Here is a 20,223-nt window from a genome sequence, read left to right as displayed (position 1 = left end):
TTCTTTGCAGGAATATATTGCTAAGAACTTCTGTGTCATGCAATCCCAGATTGGCTATGATATTTTGGCAGAAGATACCATCACAGCTTTGTTGCACAACAACAGAAAACTACTAGAGAAACATATCACAGCAAAAGAAATAGAAACATTTGTCAGTTTACTCAGGAGAAATCGGGAGCCGAGGTTTGATGTGATTTATAAAGATTTCTTTCTAGGGGGGATTATGGCTTTTTTATTTATCTTTAGAACTTCTAATTGTTAGAATTCTTTCATCTTCTTAACTTTGGGGGAAAACTATGTTGGGTTTATTGTTATAATTGTATATAATAAAAAGTTATTAACTCATAGGAGGTCAAAGTTTTCTATTGGTTTATATTTGAATATGAGTATAAGTCAAGCCATATTGCTACTCAGATTGCAGTTCATGCCTGCATTTGTTTATTCTCTATGATCAGTGAATGGCTGCAGACAAGCTGTTTCAGTAATGCACTTCCCCAGTTTTGCTCAGATCACTTAACAAAGGTACTATCAAAGCCAAGGCCGCCAAGGGGCTTTCCTGGGCCTGTTGACTTCAAGACAGAGATCAGCTCAGTAGGTCGTGGGGACTGCTTTCTGCGATCCCCAAAGAGTCATCTTGTAGATTTATTTTCCCTGAGAATATAGGATCATCATGGGAGCTTATTAGGAGGGTGTTTTAAGACAATGGAACAATGTATTGAGAGAAAGGCCAGGAAAATTGCACCAAGGAATTTATTTTTTACCATTTCAATCATGCACCTGCTCTGTCTTTGAGGAGAGCAGGGTTGTCCTAAGAGAATTTCATTAGGAAACCTTATTTCTTCCACCCTCCAACCCTGATCTTGTCTTTCTAAAGTTCTTTTTGTTTCTAAAACTCAATGAATATTTAAACAATATTTAAACAAAATTTGAGTCCTTTGAGAGTGATAAAACTGCTGGTTTGTTGGGCTTTGACTCCAATCGCACAGAATTCTTCAGGGAAGAGTCAGAGAGATGGAAACATCCCCTTCCAAAGTGTATAGTCCTAGCTGGAAGCTATGTTGGGAAATAATAGCTTCATATTTTAATATTTTTGTTAAAACTTTCTATGATTGTGTATCATACTTTTTTATGTATCTTAGTCATCATTGATTTTTCTCTAACTTATGTTTTTATAGTATGTTGCAGACTTAAAAATAGGCATATACATGTTTCATTTAAATCCGCACGTGTTCTCATGAAGTAGACTGGGCATATATTACTACTTTCAGTTTAGAAATGAGAACACAGAAGCTCCGGGAGCCCTTGGCCTTGGGTCACCCTGACAGAAAGGACCAAAACAGGACGCCAAATGGATGCTTTCTGATTCTACCCCGACTTCACTTTCGGTTGTACCCTACTGCCTTAGCGGGTGATCAACGATTGCAGGAAAATCAAGCAGTTAGGTTTTCGTAAATAATTCGTACGGGAAATATGTGTTAAAAGGTAAAAGCAGGCCTGTAACTAGAGGGGGCCGTACTTCCTCTTTTAAGTGTGTGCTTACCTTATAAGACATGCTCCAGCACCCACGCGGGTCCACCTGGTTTGGATGTCCCGTTTGGGAGCACTCTAACTGGGGGGCACAGGAGTACTCCCCAGTCTTGCTGAGCCACAGTGCGGTGGACCGCCCATCACCAGATAAATAGAAATGAGGGCACAGCCTTTGAACAGCGTTTGTATTCAGTACGAACAATTGAACTTTGGATAGATAGATAATGGTTTGAAAGATTTTCCTGGAAGTAAAGATTATATGTATAAACAAAATAGCATAACACTATATATAAACAAAGAGCAGAATATCTGTGAAGTAATTATAAATAAAATTATATCTCAAATTATATTCTTACTCTTAGGACTATCAAATGCTATGCTCTGTGTTCAATTTACATTTTTTTCTCTCCTCAGATTTTTGGATTATTTATCAGATCTCTGTGTGTCTAATACCACTGCCATACCTGTCACTCAAGAACTTATCTGTAAATTTATGCTGAGTCCTGGGAATGCGGACATTCTCATCCAAACAAAGTAAGCTCAGATGACAGGGACTGCTTTGTCTGTTCATCATATGGAGGCATGAGGCTTCTATTAGTTTTCAGATCCTATCTGTGAGTTTCTTAAAGGCCTTCATGCATGTTATTTACTTCAAGGGTTGTCTCAATGCAAGTAGACCACCCCGTGGACAGCTCCATCCTTTCAGATGAGATGGATGATGAAGAAGTTTGGCTCTACTGGATTGATAGCAACAAAGAACCTCATGGCAAAGCGATCAGGCACCTTGCTCAGGAGGCAAAGGAAGGCACCAAAGCTGACTTGGAAGTTCTGACCTATTACAGGTGAAGTATCGTAGAGACTCATAATTCTAAATCGCACAAAAGGATTATTCTCCAAACACTAGGAAGAGGAAAGGTAACGCAGCTGTGAAACATTCCAAAGTTGGCACCTGTATTTTTCACACACACCACTGGTCATTTTATGATGAAATAGTATTTTGGGATTTTTGTGCAGCAAGGATTTCATTTATGGTATTGTTTGGAGTGTATGTATGCGCCACGGATCTTGGGACCCACGTGACAGGGAATGAGAGAGAGAGAAAGCTGGTGCTGGTGAAATGTATCTGGCTGCAGAGGTGACATCTGAGGAAGTTAGGCAATAGTTGGCAGCTAGTACATCAGAATGTGTATTGACATAGGGCTCTAGGGAAACCGGCATCGGTGATTATATGGGTTCAGCAGTGGCTTATGGCCACAGAAGTATCAATGGCAATGACACTGAAGTTCCTGGGTGTTCAATATCTTGGGAGCAGGATGCAAACTCAAAACCCAAACTCATAGTTATTGAGTCAATTCTGACTCATATCGACCCTATGGATCGGACTAGTACTCCTCCCCTGTGGGGTTCTGAGACTGTAACTGTTTATAGGAGTAGAAAACCTCATTTTTTCTTTCGTGGATTGGCTTGTGGTTTTGAACTGCTGACCTTGTGGTTTTTCACTCCAATGCTCAACCCACTATGCCACCAAGGTAACATCTTTTAGTTTCAGGCAAGGGAAGTCAAGGTAAAAGCCCTTTGGACATGGTGGATCCAAATGCCAGGAATCATAGAAAGGAAGAGAATGCCTGATTCTCCCTAGTCTTTTGACCTGTTCCATAAAGACCAAACTAATTCTTGACCTCAGTGGTTCATGAATCCACGTGTACTAATGCCACTCATCTCGGTTATATTTGATGTAGGAATTGAGACGGACTAAATGTACTGTACAGACATGAGAGCTTGTGGCTGAGTGGGGTTGGAGAAGACAGACAGGGAGGGCTAGCGTCCTGTGATCTGCTACCTGTAGCCTTCAGGACTAGTGTATTTTTGTCCTAGGAGCCTGAGAAATGCGATCCGACAAGACCCAGATTATTGGAACAAGCAAGAGAAATTGTCATCGAACTAACATAGGATCAATTTCATATAGGGGTTGTCATTTGAAAACTCACTACCAGAAGAGATCTACTCCGATCCCCGATAGCCTTGAAATACTGCTATTATCCAAGTAGATCCTGATCTGTAATATTAGGTGTTGGAACTTCATGATAAGGCGAATAAAGCAGTGTGTTTGATATTTTTTAAGGTACCAGCTAAACCTCTTTGCAAGAATGTGCTTGGATCGCCAGTATCTGGCCATAAACCAGATCTCTACACAGCTGTCTGTAGACTTGATCCTGCGGTGTGTCTCGGACGAGAGCCTGCCGTTTGACCTCCGGGCATCTTTCTGTCGCCTCATGCTCCACATGCACGTGGACCGAGATCCCCAAGAGTCTGTGGTGCCTGTTCGCTATGCCAGACTCTGGACAGAAATCCCAACGAAGATCACGATTCATGAGTATGTCCGGAAAACGTTCTGGAGGCCTTTGAACTTGGCAGATGAACTCAAAAGCCAACAAATGCCTTCTATGTGAAAATGAATGTGGGGAAGGCATTTCTGTGCTTTCACCGGGTTGTTTGTCTTCTAGAGGTGGGGGAAGCGAAAGCAGTGCTCGCTGTGTAAAAAGGCAACTCTTCAGGAGAGTGGAGTCTCTCAAAACCAGTAACCAGAAATATTCTTCATACTAAGAGTAGGGAGGACATCCGCCATAATCAGACGCGGATGTCAGTGCATTGCACGGATGAATTCATCCTGCAATAGCCCTGTGCTGCAGTTGAGAGACACTACCTGGGAAGGTTAGATAATTTACCTGAGAGTATGAAGTCAGGACATTCATGGAGTCTGTGTATTTTCATGTTGTTAAATGGTCACACCCCATTTCACTTGCCTTATCATCTTTCATTCTTCCCAGATACGATTCTATAACAGACTCATCAAGAAATGACATGAAGAGGAAGTTTGCATTGACGATGGAATTTGTTGAAGAATACCTGAAAGAAGTTGTAAATCAACCCTTTCCTTTTGGGGATAAAGAAAAAAACAAGTTGACATTTGAGGTAATTTTTAAAAACCAGTTAATTTGTGAACTTCTTAACATTTCCTTATAAAATAAAACATATTGAACATCGACTATTTTCTCCTAATGTTTAGGATGCTTGGTAATTGAGTAGCTTAGTGAATGCAGGGATAATTCTCTCTGCCATTGACAAAATATAGACTTAGATGGTCTTTGATTATACTTGATGTTCAATACTCTTTCTTGATTAAAAAAATTAATTTAACTTTTAAACCATTTCTTTAGGACCTAATCCATACATAATATCATTCCATAGTTTAGTCATATCAAGCAGTGTTGTACAATAACTACCACGTGTTTTATTCTTTTTTTTCCAAGTTTTAAAAAATATTTTTATTAAAAGATAATTTTATTGGGGACTCTTACAGCTCATAATAAGGTATACATCAATTGTATCAAGCATATTTGTACCTATGTTGCCATCATTATTTTCTAAGCATTTACTTTTTTCCCCATCATTTTATTAGGGGCTCATACAAGTTTTATTCTTTATATGTAAGTTTTATTGCATTTAGTGAACAAAGACATTTTTGTATATTATATAATATATTTGGATATACTTTTAAAAAATCTCTGTAGCTGATGCTTTTAGAAAGTCTCATTAAACTGAACTGAAATAATTTCAAGTTGTAATATTTGGGGAATATTGTTATGAAGAATAATATATTGTTACATGTCCCTATTATTTTAGCTTTCTACTACTGTGGAACAAATTATTCCAGCAATTAGAACATAGACCAACACCAACATTGATTATCTTGTGGTTTCTATGATCATAGATCCTTGTAGGCTTAGTCGGGGGTCTCAGGACATTATATGAGTTTGGGATCAAACTATTGATTGTGGCTGCGGTCATCTAAGAATAGATTATTTCATTCTAAGCTCACTCACATGCTGGTTTGTGGTCTTCCTTGTTAACTGATGAGCAGGCACCTTAGCTTCTTCCATGTGGACCTGTCTATAGGCTCCCAGCTGTTCCCATTGATGCCACCTGGCTTCCCTCAACATGGGTTATCTGGAAAAGAGAGCACAAGATGGAAGTTAGTCTTTTATAACCTTTTCTTGGAAGTGACATGAGATCAGTTCTGCTGTATTCTAATGGTCACATGGTCCAACTCTGGCACTGTTTGGAAGGAGACTAGGCATCCCTGACCATCTTGGAGGCTGGCTTTCACGCTATGTCTATAATATTCGGAAGACCACATTGGAAGTAGAAGATATAACATGTATTTCTGGACAAATTTCATAGATAATGATAATTTATTAAGTAATTAATTGATGTCTCATTTATTAGCTGATATACTCACATTTAGTGATGTAATATTTTAATTAGGAGGCAAACAATTCAAACATAAATTTCTTTAGCCAACTAAATATATCCAAATTTTATCTTCTTGATGGGGTTGATTAACTGGTCTGATTTGGATTTAGTTCTAAATTTGAATAAATTGAAATTCAAGATACTTTCACAGGTATTTAAAACTTTAGATGTTAAAGATTTATGAAGTTTGGTGACAGGTCAATTAATTGAATAGAAAAGGATGTCTTTTGATGTTCTCAAAGTTCCTCTTTTTCACTCCTCCTTTTTTCCCTCTCTTTTCAAATTAAGGTGGTCCATTTGGCTCGGAATCTTATATACTTTGGATTTTATAGCTTTAGTGAGTTATTAAGGCTGACAAGAACCCTTCTGGCAATCTTAGATATTGTACAAGCTCCCATGTCATCGTATTTTGAAAGATTAAGCAAATTTCAGGATGGAGGTAAGAATTTTTGTTTAAACTTATATAATCTTTATGCTATCACTTGGAAGTAAGGAAAAGAAATGAACCCAAAGCGAAGTGATCGATAATCTGTACTTATCTTTTTACAAGGTATGTGTACATATAAAAGCAATTCTATGGTAAGACTGTGTGATCATAGGTAGATTTACAAGCATATCTGGCCTTTCTCCATGCTAAAGCTTCGAAAGACAAATCCATAAGATCCAGTTTCATTTTTAGCAACTCACATTATGGTCAATCCACTAATGGCAGTATTATGTGTTAATTAAAGAAAAAGTCTTAACACTTGTAATTATTTTGGTGTGTGTCATAAACTAATTATGCTTCAGAGAAGGTCATAAAAATGCAAAGAAAGGGCAGGCGCAGGGTGGCACTGGTGAGACCGAGACTGTATGGCTGTGTGGGAGGCTGCCTGCCCAAGTGAACAAGAGTTTGTACTTGGGGGTCAGAGTGCTTGCATCCAAATCCCACCTTTTTGATTTATTAGTTTAGGCAAGGTGCCTATCTTTTTTGATTTTCTTTTCTCTAATAATGAAGATACTAATAATAGTATCTTCTTCCTAGCCTCCTATGAGAATTAAGTGAATGTATAAAATGTACAAAAAAACACAATAGTGCTGGTCTTATAATAAATATTGTCTATGACAATGGTCTTAGAATAGATGCACTGAAAGCAAGCCCCGAGGCAGGAAATTATTGGCAAAATGTCCACTGAGGAATGCACTCAGCCCATTCGAGGGTTTCAAAAAGTTCATGGAAAAATGTAATCGAAGGATTATATCTCTCTCTGTGTGTATCGATATCTCTATACCAATGTACTTTATTTCTCCGCATAAGCTCCATCAAGATCAAGACACTTGTCATATAATTCACATACCATTGGTTTATATCGATTAAAAAGTGTTTTGCAGTTATCACCACAATCATTTTAGAACATTTTCTTCATTCACGTAGCCATTATTATTAGCTCCCCATTCCCCCAGTCTCCCCTGCCTTAGCCCTAGGAAACTGTTAATCTAGTTACTATATCTACAGATTTACTTATTCTGTGCGATTTCATACAAAGAAAATCATCCCCTCCAACAACAATGAAATAAAACCGAAAAACATTCATCCGGAAGAAAGCAGAAAATAATTACTAGAACAAATCGAAAGTGGGTCATAAGGGAAAAATGAATGATAAGCTGTTAAAATTGAAACAATATCTGCAGTAAGAGCCCTGGTGGTCTCCTGGACCATGTGCTAAACCGCCAACTCCACGGTTAGTTCCTGAAACCCACCAGCTGCTCTGTGCGAGGAAGATGAGGCCCTGTACTCCCGCAAACATTCACTCTTGGAAACCCAAACGGACAGCTCCACTCCACTCTTCAGGCTATCCAGTGGCAGTGAGTCTGATATCTGCAGCAATCCACTTCCTAATGCACTTTGTCTGAGGGCAAGACTGTTTACCTCCCTACTCAGTGGTCCAAAGGAATTCAATAGAGGCGTAAATCACATAGGGACTCTGCAATGGATTGTGGGATTTCATTGTCATACAAAGCCTTCTGCAAACCAGGTGCTCAGAATTTAAGCTTGAATACATTTTCCTCCTCTGATCTTGGATTTTATTATTTAAAATCTCCAGCTCACTTGAGCTGGTGTGCTCCTTCTGTGCAGATTTAGCTGACACTTCAAACCTTTAAGAAGGACAAGACCGTTTGGCAAGCAATGATATCAGCCTTTTAGCCATCCCTTAAAGAATTTAGTATCCTGAAACTTTTTCTGCTAAAACTTTGGCTAACTTTCTCAAAACTCTCATAATAATCAGACATTATTGTTTGACACTCTAAAACAGTGGTTCTCAACCTTCCTAATGCTGTGACCCTTTAATATATAATTCTTCATGTTGTGGTGACCCACCAACCATAAAATTATTTTCATTGCTACTTCATAACTGTAATTTTGCTACTGTTATGAATCATCATGTAAATATGTGATATGCAGGATATATTTTCATTATTACAAATTGAACATTATTAAAACATAATGATTAATCACAAAAATAATATGTAGTTATATATTGTGAAATATTGATTTCTAATTACAAGTAAATGAAATTTTGTCTTGAAGCATGGTATAGCATGGGTAACAGTCTTCACGCTGGGTACTGTATGTGGGTGGACCCACCTGAAGATAGAGGAGCCGTGTCTCCATGGTGTCTCCATTCCTAAGACCATCGGAAATATGTGTTTTCCGATGGCCTTAGGCGACCCCTGTGAAAGACTCATTCCACTCGAAAGGGGTCGCGGCCCACAGGTTGAGAACCGTCGCTCTAAAAAGTCAGCAAGCAAAGTGCCTTGAGCGGGATCTTTGCCATGTTGTTTGCTCTTGATTGGTCAGCTTTTGCTGGACCACTTCGTGGTAGCCAGGGCTTTGATCATGCTTAGGCTTCAGAATTGCTCTGGTAACGCTGTGTTTCATCTCCCGGTACAATTCTTCAATGAAATGCTTTAGGATCTGAATATCACCGGCTATAAATCTCCACTGAAAGCTCTGTTCTTGCCTGCAGCGGATCTGGGCCCAGCTGTTTTGGTAGACATTAAGTAAGAATGGTATAAATGGCATCAATTTGGATGTCTGCAGTGTTAGCTAATATTTCTGCTGCTGGTCCTTGTGTACAAACATGATTATTATTATTGTAGTTTTGCAAATTGATGAATTTTTGCCTTGGGCTTCATCTTGAAGATCATTTTCCCTCTCTGTAACATGAGTTATTCATTTAAAAGTTGCTGATTTACGTGGAGGCATCAATTTCATATTCTTCCAGTCAGGCTTCACTATGAATTTGATATTTGCTCCCCTTTCAACTCTAGCAGAATTCATGTTGCTCTGACAGGGGCTCTTCTCAGTGTCTAAGGACAAAGTTGATGTCCATCGAAGGGCTCAGCTGTGAGCACGATGCCCAGCAACTAGGCACCACGATGCCCAGCAACTAGGAGAATAGATGCGTGTTCTCTGCTGAGCGGATATGATGGAGCACAGTAATATTAATCACAGTGGAGGAAAACGAGAGCAAAATGGTAAAACCAGAAAATTGAAGTTCAGATATAAGGATGAAATATCTGGCTAAGCATAAGTGAGGGCTGTTCAGATAGCTAAAGGTGGATACCTACATTTCGGTTTCTCCTAAATCCTCCCCCAAATGTAGAGATCAATGAGAAGCAAATTCAACCACATAAATCCTTGACATTCAACATAACTATAAGGCAGAGGACAGTATAAACTCCAATTATTGTAAGTGAAGAAATAAACATAAAATTTTAAGAGAACTATCTCCTTTGTGGCAGTTTGGTTTCCTGGGGAACCTTTGTGGAAAAGACAGGAGGGGATTGGGGGAAAAATCACCCTCGGAAAGAGAAACTGCATCCTTCCTGTGGAAATATCAAAACATAATTTTGGTAGATCGGAGCACTGAGGATTCAAAAGTATACAGGTAGCAGTCCTGGAAAATCAGAGCTTCTGTGATGAGCAGGGGCTCAAGGAAAGGATAGGCCTTTTGGGGGAAGGGGAAGAGAAACAAGGTGGGAAACCCCAAATATCTTAAGACAAATGAAAACCAAAAATTGAAGTCTGTATGACTCTGGCCCAGCCCTTCCCCCAAAGCCAAATTTTAAGGCAACTGCACTCTACTACTCTAACAGGAGAGGGTGCTCTTGAGCTGGAGAATTGTGTACACCACCCCTTTCATCAACTCATCCACAAAATGCATACTTGTGTACTAGTCTTCTTCCTAATGAATCTAAGACCAAAATACAAAAGAGAATCAAGATCGTTGATGAAAAATATTCTCTGAATAATTATGATGCAAAATAAAACTGTAAGATAGCACACTGACTTGGATTAAATATCTTCAAACAAACATTGGGACATGAAATATAACTTGAATCATAAACTAACAAGCAGACAAAAAACTAAGCTGAAGTGCCCCTGAGTTTTGACTCAGGAAGAAATGAAATGAAATTTGATTGAACACAGAAAAGACATAGAATAAAATGGTAGTGTTTCCTTTGTTTCCACATAAATATAGGTTAAATTAGAAAGTACTAAAGGGAGAATCAATTTAACTGAGAATATTATAAAGAATTATAACTGAGAATATTATAAACCACCAACAATGTCTGGTGGTTTTGAACCTGACCTTGCAGTTAGCACTTGTTTTAGGCTGGGTTCTCTATATTACGGGTTTTACATATATACATTTATATAAATATATCTTATACATAGATGTATATTCCATTATATATAAAGCTATATGTATATGTATATATGTAGGTGAGACCAAGTCCAGACATATTCCAGGTCCGTGGGCTGGATAGTAAGTTGGAGTCTTTGGACTCACAAACCTCTGGGAGCTCATGAACTCAAGATCGGCAGGAAGACAATAGGCTGACAGCTGAATCTTAAGGTCAGCAGGTCAGCCTTGCGATGGCAGATTCCAGTGAATCCAAGGTTGTCAGGTCAGAGGGCAGACCACTGACCTCCCAGAATCAGCAGGCAATATGGTAGGCTTTTGGCTCAGGTTCAAAGAACTGGAGGTCAGTGAGCCAGATGAAGGATCCAAACTCAGGCAAAAACAAAACAAGCATTGCCACAGCATCCTTCTAGTGGAGGGAGGCCACACTCCCAAGGAAACTTCCTTTTTTTTTTTTTAAATTAATAAATCATTTTACTGGGGGCTCTTACAGCTCTTATCACAACCCATCCATCAATTGTATCAAACACATTTGTACATCTGTTGCCATCATCATTTTCAAAGCATTTTCTGGTTGAGCCCTTGGTATCAGCTCCTCTTTTCTCCCTCCCTCCCCCAACCTCCTACCCTCGAGAACCCCTGATAAATGATAAATGATTTTCATATCTTACACTATCCGCTATCTCCCTTCACCCACGTTTCTGTTGTTTGTCCCCTGGGGGTGGTGGTGGTGGTTATACACTGATCATTGTAGATGGCTCCCCATTTCTCCCCCTTCTTTCCCTGCCTTTCCCTAACCCTCATGGTATCATTACTCCCATTACTGGTCCTGTGTGGTTTAATCTGTCCTGGATTCCAAGTGTCGAGAGCTCTTATCTGTCCCAGTGCACATGGTCTGGTCTAGCTGGATTTGTAAGGTAGAATTGGGGTCATCATAGGTCCTTTTACTTGTGTCAGGGATAGCTGTAATGTGAATAAGAGTGTTACGTTCCACCCTAATCTTACCTCTTTATGGAAACATAACTGATTGGCTGTAATTACACTTTGTTAAATCTGGTCATGGGGAATTACTAGGTGTTAACTACCTGAGAGTCTTGGCCCATAAATGTGGCACAAGTCTTAACTCTCACATAGCTCAAATACTTCATCTACTCTGTCACCAGGACTCCTGAAATTGTGCTATATAGTAGCTATACAGAGAGAATGGGAGGGGGAGGGAGGGAAAGGGAGGGGCTAAGAAAACAAATGGAGAAAAATAGAGGATATGCAGCTTCCTTACTATCGTTTCATCCTCTCTGTAAGTCTAAATTTTTAGCACAATGAAAGCCTATCAATAATGTATGAATAAGAGCAAAGCCAAGGCCAAGCGCTGCAGTGGCACATCATCAAAGAGCAGAGGCATGCAGGTGTCTACCTTCATGCTGCTGCCTGAGTCCACTAGTGAGAGGTTCTTTTGAACGATGCCAGAAGGTCCTCCCAAACGGAGATGTCGATATTTAAGATGCATTCTGGTGTGATGCTTGTACCATCTGTAGTTTACTGTGAACTGAACCACCCTAGAAACATGTTCTACGTGGCTCCTAACATCTTGTGTTCGCATTTACTATGTACGTTCAGGGTTTTCCCCTAAAGAAAAGTGATTTCCCCCCACCCCTTCTTCTGAAAGTTTGCTAATATCTCGTATGCATTTTATACTCCCCCATCTGGTCCATTTTGTACTTTTGAGATACATTTTTTCTGTCTTTAAATTTTTTAGATTGTTCTTTTTTTCATGAGTTCCAGTAATCCATGGATATCTCAATTATTCTTTTTGAGGACCATTAATTGATTATTTCAACAAATATTTTTAAACACCTACTATATGCTAAAAGAGGCTTGTTGGCACCAGGGAGAAAGATGAGGCTGTCGGCACACCTGAAGATTTACAGTCTCAGAAACCTAGGTCAGGTCCCTATGAGTGAGGTTAGACTCAATGAGAGTAGGTTACTACATGCTTCACACTGCTCTAATTCCGGGGAATAAACCATGACCAAGATAAAGTCCCTCAATCCAGGACGGATGAGCCCTATAGGACCAGTGGTGTGAGTGGCAAAACAGGGAGGGTAAAGGGAGAATGGGTAGGAAAGAGGGAACCGATTACATGGAACTGTGTGTGACCTCCTCCCTGGGAGACAGACAACCGAAAAGTGGGTGAAGGGAGACGTCGGACAGGGCAAGATATGACAAAATACCCATTTATAAACTATCAAGGGCTCATGCGGGAGGGGGGAGCGGGGAGGGAGGGGAAAAATGAGGACCTAATGTCGGGGGTTTAAATGGAGAGAAAATGTTTTGAGAAACGATGTACAAATGCGCTTTACACAATTGATGTGTGTATGGATTGGGATAACAGTTGTATGAGCCCCTAATAAAATGTTAAAAAAAGATAAAGTCCCTCTCCCACCTCCTGTTGGCAGGGGGCGGGGTGGGATGGATGTGGGCAGGACAGATAATAAGCCAGCAGAATCTCTAGCCTTCCCTTAGTGGTAAGGGAAGGGAAGGTACTTAAAAAAAAAAAAAAAAAAAAAGAGTCCATACTCAGCATCAGATAATACTATGAAGAAAAAGTAGGACAGTGCTATTGAGAGGGAGGGAAGGACAGATGGGTGAATAAGGTTAGGATGAACAGAACATCTTCTTAGGCTTTTGAGCAGTTACCTGCATACAACTAGGAAGTAATCACCGAGGCAGAAACAAGCTTAGTATACGGGGAACATCAAAAAGATGGACATGGCGGAGGTACAGTAAGACAAGAGGAGGATCCTAATGGAGATGTCTGGTGAAGGTCAAATGGTAGAGCCTTGAAAGCCTTTGGATTCGATGTTTGTTCTGAGCGTGTTCTTCAGCCTCTGGAGGGCTCTGTGAAAGGAATGATGTGATCTGATCACTTTGCCTGTTGAGTGGAGAATAGGCAGTACGTCTGTGGATATTTGGGGAAGACCATAGTTCAGAAGCTGTTGGGGAATTGGATGGTCCTGGAGAAAGGTAGTGATGAAGATGGTAAGAAGTAGATGGATTTGGAATTTTACAGTCTACATTGATGGAACTTAGATGTGCAATGGGAGAGACAAGAGATTCAAAGATTATTTCTTGGACTTGAATTAACAGCTTGGTGAATATGCTATTTATTGAGATGGGAAAGACTAGTGGATGATCAGTTTTTGAGGACAAATCAGGATTCTGTTAGATTTCAAAGCCTGTCTAACTGGTGATATTATGTCAACAGCTGTACATATGAATAATACTTAGGGTATTAACAGAGCAGAGATATAAATGTGATAGTGTTGAAAAGGCATTCAAAATATGAAACAGACTGAGATGACTTAGGGAGCGGTGGTTGATTGGGAAGAAAAGATCTCTAAAGCCTGAATCCTGGGAACTCGACATTGAGCAATTAAGTAGCGGAGGAACAGAGTGGGCCACGAGTGAAGAGAAAAACCAGGGGTAAATGATGTGTTCGAAGTCAGACAAAAATTTAACCCTGTATTTTCTGTTTGTTTGTTTATATTGGGGTTTATCTCCAATGTATTACGTCATTGGGGTGACCTCCTTGAATTTGTCTTATGTGTTTTTCTGTTTTTTGGTATATGAAACCCAGGATTGATGAAACCATCGGGACAGCAAGGAGAATAAGGGTTTCTTGGGAGAGAAGTACAGTGGGGATGGGGGTGGGTTAAAAGGGAGCCAATGTCACTAAAGGAATCCCGGAAGGAAAAGAATGTTTGGAAACTGATGTGGGTACAATTGTACAATACTGTTTGATGTGTTTGAACTATGGAATGAGATGGTATATGTCTTACCTCCCAACTTAAAAAATTTAGTGATGTGGGCATTACAACAGTTATCATAACTATATTTCATTAGTTTGGAAGGTTGAAAAAAAAATCCAAATCCCCAAAAAATGAATTCTAAATAATTTTGATTGTCTGTTGACTTGTATTGACTCTTAGCAATGCTGTGGCAGGGTGCACTGCTCCGGGGGTCCTGGATGGCCCGGTCCTGGGAGCAGATTGCCAGGTATTTTCTTCCATAAAGAAGCTAATGGATTGCTCAATGCTGTGGTGCAAGCTGACACCCAAACACAAAGAATCATGCTTACAACTCTTCTGGGTGTGTTATTTGTAGCTGAGCCCTACTAAACTATAAATTACTAATGAAAGTTTTATCAAACTCCAAATTCTTAACAAAAGAAGCAAGAGGAAACATATTCATATTTCTGAGATCTCCAGGTGCGGAGACAGGAGTATCAGGCACAGGAGCCATTCCTGGGGTGTGCCAGAGGCAAGAATTGATGCCAGAGGGAAATCCCAGATGATGGAAGTACCTGGTGATGGGCCGGTGGGGTGGATGACTTATTTAGAGGACAATTCACAGGAGGTTGATGATGGTGCAGCATTATAATATGGGCCTATCTTCATTTTGGCTCTGTTATAGCCAAATGATTTTAATGAGGCGATACTATTTCCAATGAGACGTCATTTACAAAACAAATTTTAAAAATAGAAAGTAATTTATACATGTTATTTCTAGATAAACTAGTCCCTTCAAGTGAGTGGCACCGCTTTCTATTTTCATGCCACACATGTTAAACTGTGTGCAACAAAACATGGCATTTGTATTCTTCTTACTAATTCACTGCTTAATAATCAATCGTACTCCAGGCGCCCGGGTGATTCAGCCGTTAAGGGCCTGGCGCCTCGCAGACAGGTTGGCAGTTCCACCGCACCCCGCGGTTCTGCAGGATGAAGACGGGGCGCAATCTGCTCCTGTCGCAAGGACTAGTATGGCCTCGCCAAGCCCGTGGGGGTAGTTCTACTCTATCCATGGGATCCCTCTTCATCGGCATTCAGTTCTAGCAGCGATCAGAAATAAGCATTCTATGCTAGTACATCACAGCTGGGGTTGGCCATTTAGAGAAACGGCTTCCTTCATAGCCCTCCGCCAGCCTTGCTCTGAAGGTCAGTTGAAGGGGAACAGAAGAAACAGCGCGACACGAAGGACAATGGCTCCAGTTTTGTGCGTCGCCCTCAGTGGCGTGCGCTCGGAGCACTCATTTGTCTTTGTGGCGAATCCTGCAGGTTTAAATGCCAATTATTAGTGTCGGAGGCGATGGGTATGACTGGCGTGGAAAGTAGCAATTTTATTTCCTTCTTTCGGGTTCTTGGTTACCGCAAAGTCCACCTGGGTATCACTAGAATTGTCCTCACATTGGGGGTTTGAGTTTAGCTTTAATCTGTGGCTGGTTACTATCACAGTAACTTCTAGTTGGGACATCCAGCAGAAATTCCTAGGCTCAGAGGCAGGGTTTCATTTTTGAGCCTTAGAGGTGGTCCGTTCAGAAAATTATCCGGTTGGACTTGCATGGAGACACAGGAAATCCACATAGCCCTGACCTTCACTGTGGGGAAATAGAAGATTCTAATCTTCACAACTATCAACCTTTCATTGGCTATGTGTGCAATTAAGAAAAGAAATACTGTTTCCAAACAAAAGTATTCATTCCCAGCAGGCTATGTGGTTGAGTCAATTTGCTTTGCCTAATACCTATCATTTGCTCTCGGTGATTTAAAATGCATAGGCACCGTTCAGTGTAATTGATCTTTTTGGGCAGAAGGATTATATCAAGTAGTGTTCTTTTTTGATTACATATAAAAACTGAAATCAAATGCACATGCCAGTTGACAAGCCTAGATTTTAAAATATAATTTACAAACATTCTACTTTAAAAGCTATGCATTTATTTTTAGTACTTACCAGAGGCTGTGCAATCCAAAGATTTATACTACTGATAATTAAGCTCACAATTGGCTATATTTTGTCCTACTAGAGAGTCATTGAAATAGTTGGGAACAACCGTGAATCCTGCTTACACATTTTACTAATGAGCAACCTGATATGTTTTAATTCTGTATAATGAGAGTAAGTGTCATCTACATTAGAATACATGTGTGCTGGGGAAGGGAACTTGACAGTCTGGAAATGGTTTAGGCCTGATTCATTGTTTAGCCATGCGGTTAATATCTGCCCAATTAGCCATGTTTATTGTTTGAACGAAACTAGGGTGCAAGTCAGCATCATGAAGTAAATGTTAGGTCTTCTCACAATCTTCTCCCCACTCTTACATGCATCACGATATGGAAAGGCAGTGTGTCATAGAAAACCAGAATTCTGGGACTTGGGAAGACCCAAACAGAGTGCGGCTTCTTCTTATCCTTTTTCACTTTGCCTCTTCACACTGCCAAATCTGCGGGCTTCCCATGGTTGATTTTGATAGTCGAACACTAACATGCGGGCCCCTTTGCAGAGCTACTCCCTTTGGTTGAGATGCGAATCTGTGATGTTGAACGTGGGAAATCATTTTAGAAAAGAAATCAATAGAGAATTCAATTTGCTTTTAGAACTTCCTTTCCTTGAGGTTTCAAGTCAGGAAGTCAGGGGCGTGTGTTCCTAGAGAAGAAGGTACATGCACCACCAAAATCTGATTGATCCTTCTGTCCCCAGAGGATTAGAGCTTCTTCGGGTGATTTACCACTGTGTGGGTCCAACCCTTTGTAGGGAATCGAGGAGGGGTGGGGGTGAGTGGCACTTTGAAGGGGCCCTGACCACGCTGTGGTATTTTTCAATGGCCTTATATGGATGCAAAAGCTGATCAATGGAAAAGGAATACCCAAGACTTGATGCATTTCCTTTATGGTGTTGGTTAAGAATATTCAACTTGCCATGGACCACCAGAAGAATAAACATATCTGTGTTGGTAAATGTACAGTCAGAATATTCCTTAGAATCAACAATGGCGAGCCTCTATCTTGCTTCCTGTAGACCTGTTATCAGGAGGGGCTAATCCCTGGAGAAGGATACCACGCTTGGTAATGTAGAAGGTTACTGAAAAAGAAAAGAACCTTAAATAAGATGGATTTACACCGTGATTTGGAGAATGGGCACAAACATACCTGTGATTGTGAGGATGGTTCAGGACTGGACAGTATTTCAATCTGTTTTTCATTGGGTCACAATGAGTCATTGTACCTACAACATATGAGGGGACATTAAAGATTTGTGGGAAAATTCCATTATCAAATTTTACCAGAGAAACAAAAGGCATATACAAAGAAAACTACCAAACATTCCTACAAGAAATCCAGAGAGGCATCCACAAATGGAACAGCCTCCCATGCTCCTGGATAAGTAGGCTAAATATAGTGAAAATATCAATATTTTACAAAATACTTTAGAAATCCAATCCAATTCAATTTCAATCTAAATCCCATCACAATTCTTAAAAGAAATGGAAAAATGAATCACCAGCTTTCTTTTGGGAAAGGAAGGAAACCCAGGAAAAGTAATATGCTATTGAAAATCAAAAATAAAGTAGGAGGATTTCACTCGCAGACTTTAAAACCTATTATGTAGCTATGGTAATCAAAATAGCTTGGTACTAGTACAATAGAGACGGAGACCAAAGAATTAAAATTGAGAACCCAGAAATACAACCCAAAACACCTGATTTTTGATAAAGGACTAAAATAACTTATGTGGGGGAAGACATAGCATTTTCAATAAATGGTGCAGGAAAAATTGGATCTCCATCTATAAAAGAATGAACAAGACCTATATCTCATACCACATTAAAAAACGAACTCAAGATGGATTAAAGACCTAAACATAAACCGAGAACCATAAAGACCATCAATGAGAAATAGGGACAATTGTACGTGCCCTAATATGCTACTGAACATAATGAAAAATATCCACACTGTAGAAGACAAAGAAAGGACTGGGGACACAACATGTATGCACTTCAAAAGAGTTAAAAGAGAACCACAGATTGAGAAAAAATATTAAGTAAGGATAGATCAGATAAAGGGCTAATTTAAAAAAATCTATTAAAAACGACAATACCATATTCAGAAAAATACAAATAACCTGTTCAAAAAATGGACACACAATGTGAATAGGTAATTAACTAATGATGAAGTCCTGACAGTAAACAACCATCTGAAGAAATGGTTTCATTCATTAGTAATAAGAGAAATACAAATTAAAACAATGAGTCACCACCTGACACCAACACTCTTAGCAAAGTTCACAAAACCAGAAAATACTAAGTGCTGCAGAGGATGTGGAGAGATTGGATGCTCAGACATTGCTGGTGGGAATGTCGACTTGTGAAACCACTATGGACATCAGTATGGTGCTTCCTTAAACAAATATAAATATAATTACCGCATGATCTTGCAATCTTTCTGCTGGATATATACCTTGAAGAAACAAAGAACACAACACGAACAGATATTTGCACACCTATGTTTATAGCAGCAATTTCCATGTTAGCAAACAGATGGAAACAGTCAAAACTTCGATTCTAGAGGAATGGATAAACTTTGGTACTTTCATATAATGGAAATATAGGATGCATAAATAAATAAAAATGATTCCATTAAATGCCATAAGACATGAACAAAACTAGAGAACATTATACTTAGCAACGTAAGTCAATCTTACAAAGAAAATATTTAATGACCCATTATTATAAGGAAAAGCAAAAAGTGGTCTTCACACCAAATGATAAGACTAACAGGGAGCTTAGGGTGGGGAAGGTGAGGGACAGGAAATTATGGCGAGGAGGAAGGTGCAGAGCGAGGATGAGAAGGAAAATCCCATATTTATGGGGGGTTAATGGGGTATTATTAATGACTTGATTTGATGAGATGGACAGTGCGACCACACAGAATATGTTTTACTTACAAATCAAAATGAATGAATAAAAAATTCCCTTACCTCTTATTTCCACTTTCCCATGAACTTTCTCAAGCCCCCTTGTACATATTGTTGGAATTGTTGGAGAAGAAATCGAGTGAGAGCTGCATCACTCTCCATCTAGTTATAAATAGCTACTTGGGTTTTTTGGGGGGTCTTGGCAGAGATGTCACATGATGCACCTTGAAATGCTTATTCTGGCCAGAGAGTTGCTTTTGAAAAGGGTAAGGGAAATTGAGATGGGAGGTGGATCAGAAAAAAAAGATTTAATATTGTTATATAGGCACAAAAGGAAGAAAATATTGGTAGATAGAAAACTTGCCAGAAAATAATTTCTTTCTTAATAAAATTAGGAGGCTTAGTCTAAATATAATCTTTACAACCTCTTTCAGTTTACAGTTCAGAATATTGATTTTTCGAAGATTCGTATGCAATTTTCGTTTATTCCCAGCATTGTGTTCTTCCTAGTGTGTTGTGAAACACATTTTTCACAGCTGTCCAGGAAGTATGTGTTCTGGTTCATAGCTTGCTTGCTCTTTAACAATACCTTGAACGCAGGAGCTGCCCGTGTCCAGGGGGAAGGAAAGAAACGAAGGAAGGAAGAAGGAAATGGAAAAGTGGGGAAATGAATTGCTGGGTGTCAGGTGAGCCTCTGAGGAGGTATATATTTGGAGATGGGTGAGAAAGCACCAAAACAAACTTAAGGATAAGGACCCAAATCCAAGACTGTCTAGGTGCGAGCCAGTTTCATTTTAAGAATTCTTCCCAGTTTCCCTTGTTTGTTTTCTTTAAATTTTTCTCCACTGAACTTTTTTCAGCTCTCCAATAGGGATTTCGGTTTACCATGAAGTTTTATGCTAGGTCTTGCTCCACCGTCTTTGCTTTTACATCTAGG

General features: G+C 39.6%; 1 protein-coding gene across 1 annotated transcript in view; it reads left to right on the top strand.

The window, feature by feature from the left end:
* ITPR2 (inositol 1,4,5-trisphosphate receptor type 2) overlaps positions 1 to 20,223 on the top strand; it is a 296,427-nt gene that overhangs the window by 208,792 nt on the left and 67,412 nt on the right. The window contains exons 16-21 of the mRNA XM_013003968.2: positions 11 to 183; positions 1,942 to 2,061; positions 2,184 to 2,369; positions 3,650 to 3,901; positions 4,356 to 4,500; positions 6,130 to 6,280. Of these exons, the coding sequence (XP_012859422.2) occupies positions 11 to 183; positions 1,942 to 2,061; positions 2,184 to 2,369; positions 3,650 to 3,901; positions 4,356 to 4,500; positions 6,130 to 6,280 (1,027 nt within the window). The remainder of the gene's footprint in view (positions 1 to 10; positions 184 to 1,941; positions 2,062 to 2,183; positions 2,370 to 3,649; positions 3,902 to 4,355; positions 4,501 to 6,129; positions 6,281 to 20,223) is intronic.

Source organism: Echinops telfairi, unplaced genomic scaffold (genome assembly GCF_000313985.2).
Source record: "Echinops telfairi isolate 266 unplaced genomic scaffold, ASM31398v2 ScPeMD7_21;HRSCAF=78, whole genome shotgun sequence".
Lineage (NCBI taxonomy): Eukaryota > Metazoa > Chordata > Mammalia > Afrosoricida > Tenrecidae > Echinops > Echinops telfairi.
This window is presented reverse-complemented; position numbering and strand designations above follow the sequence as displayed.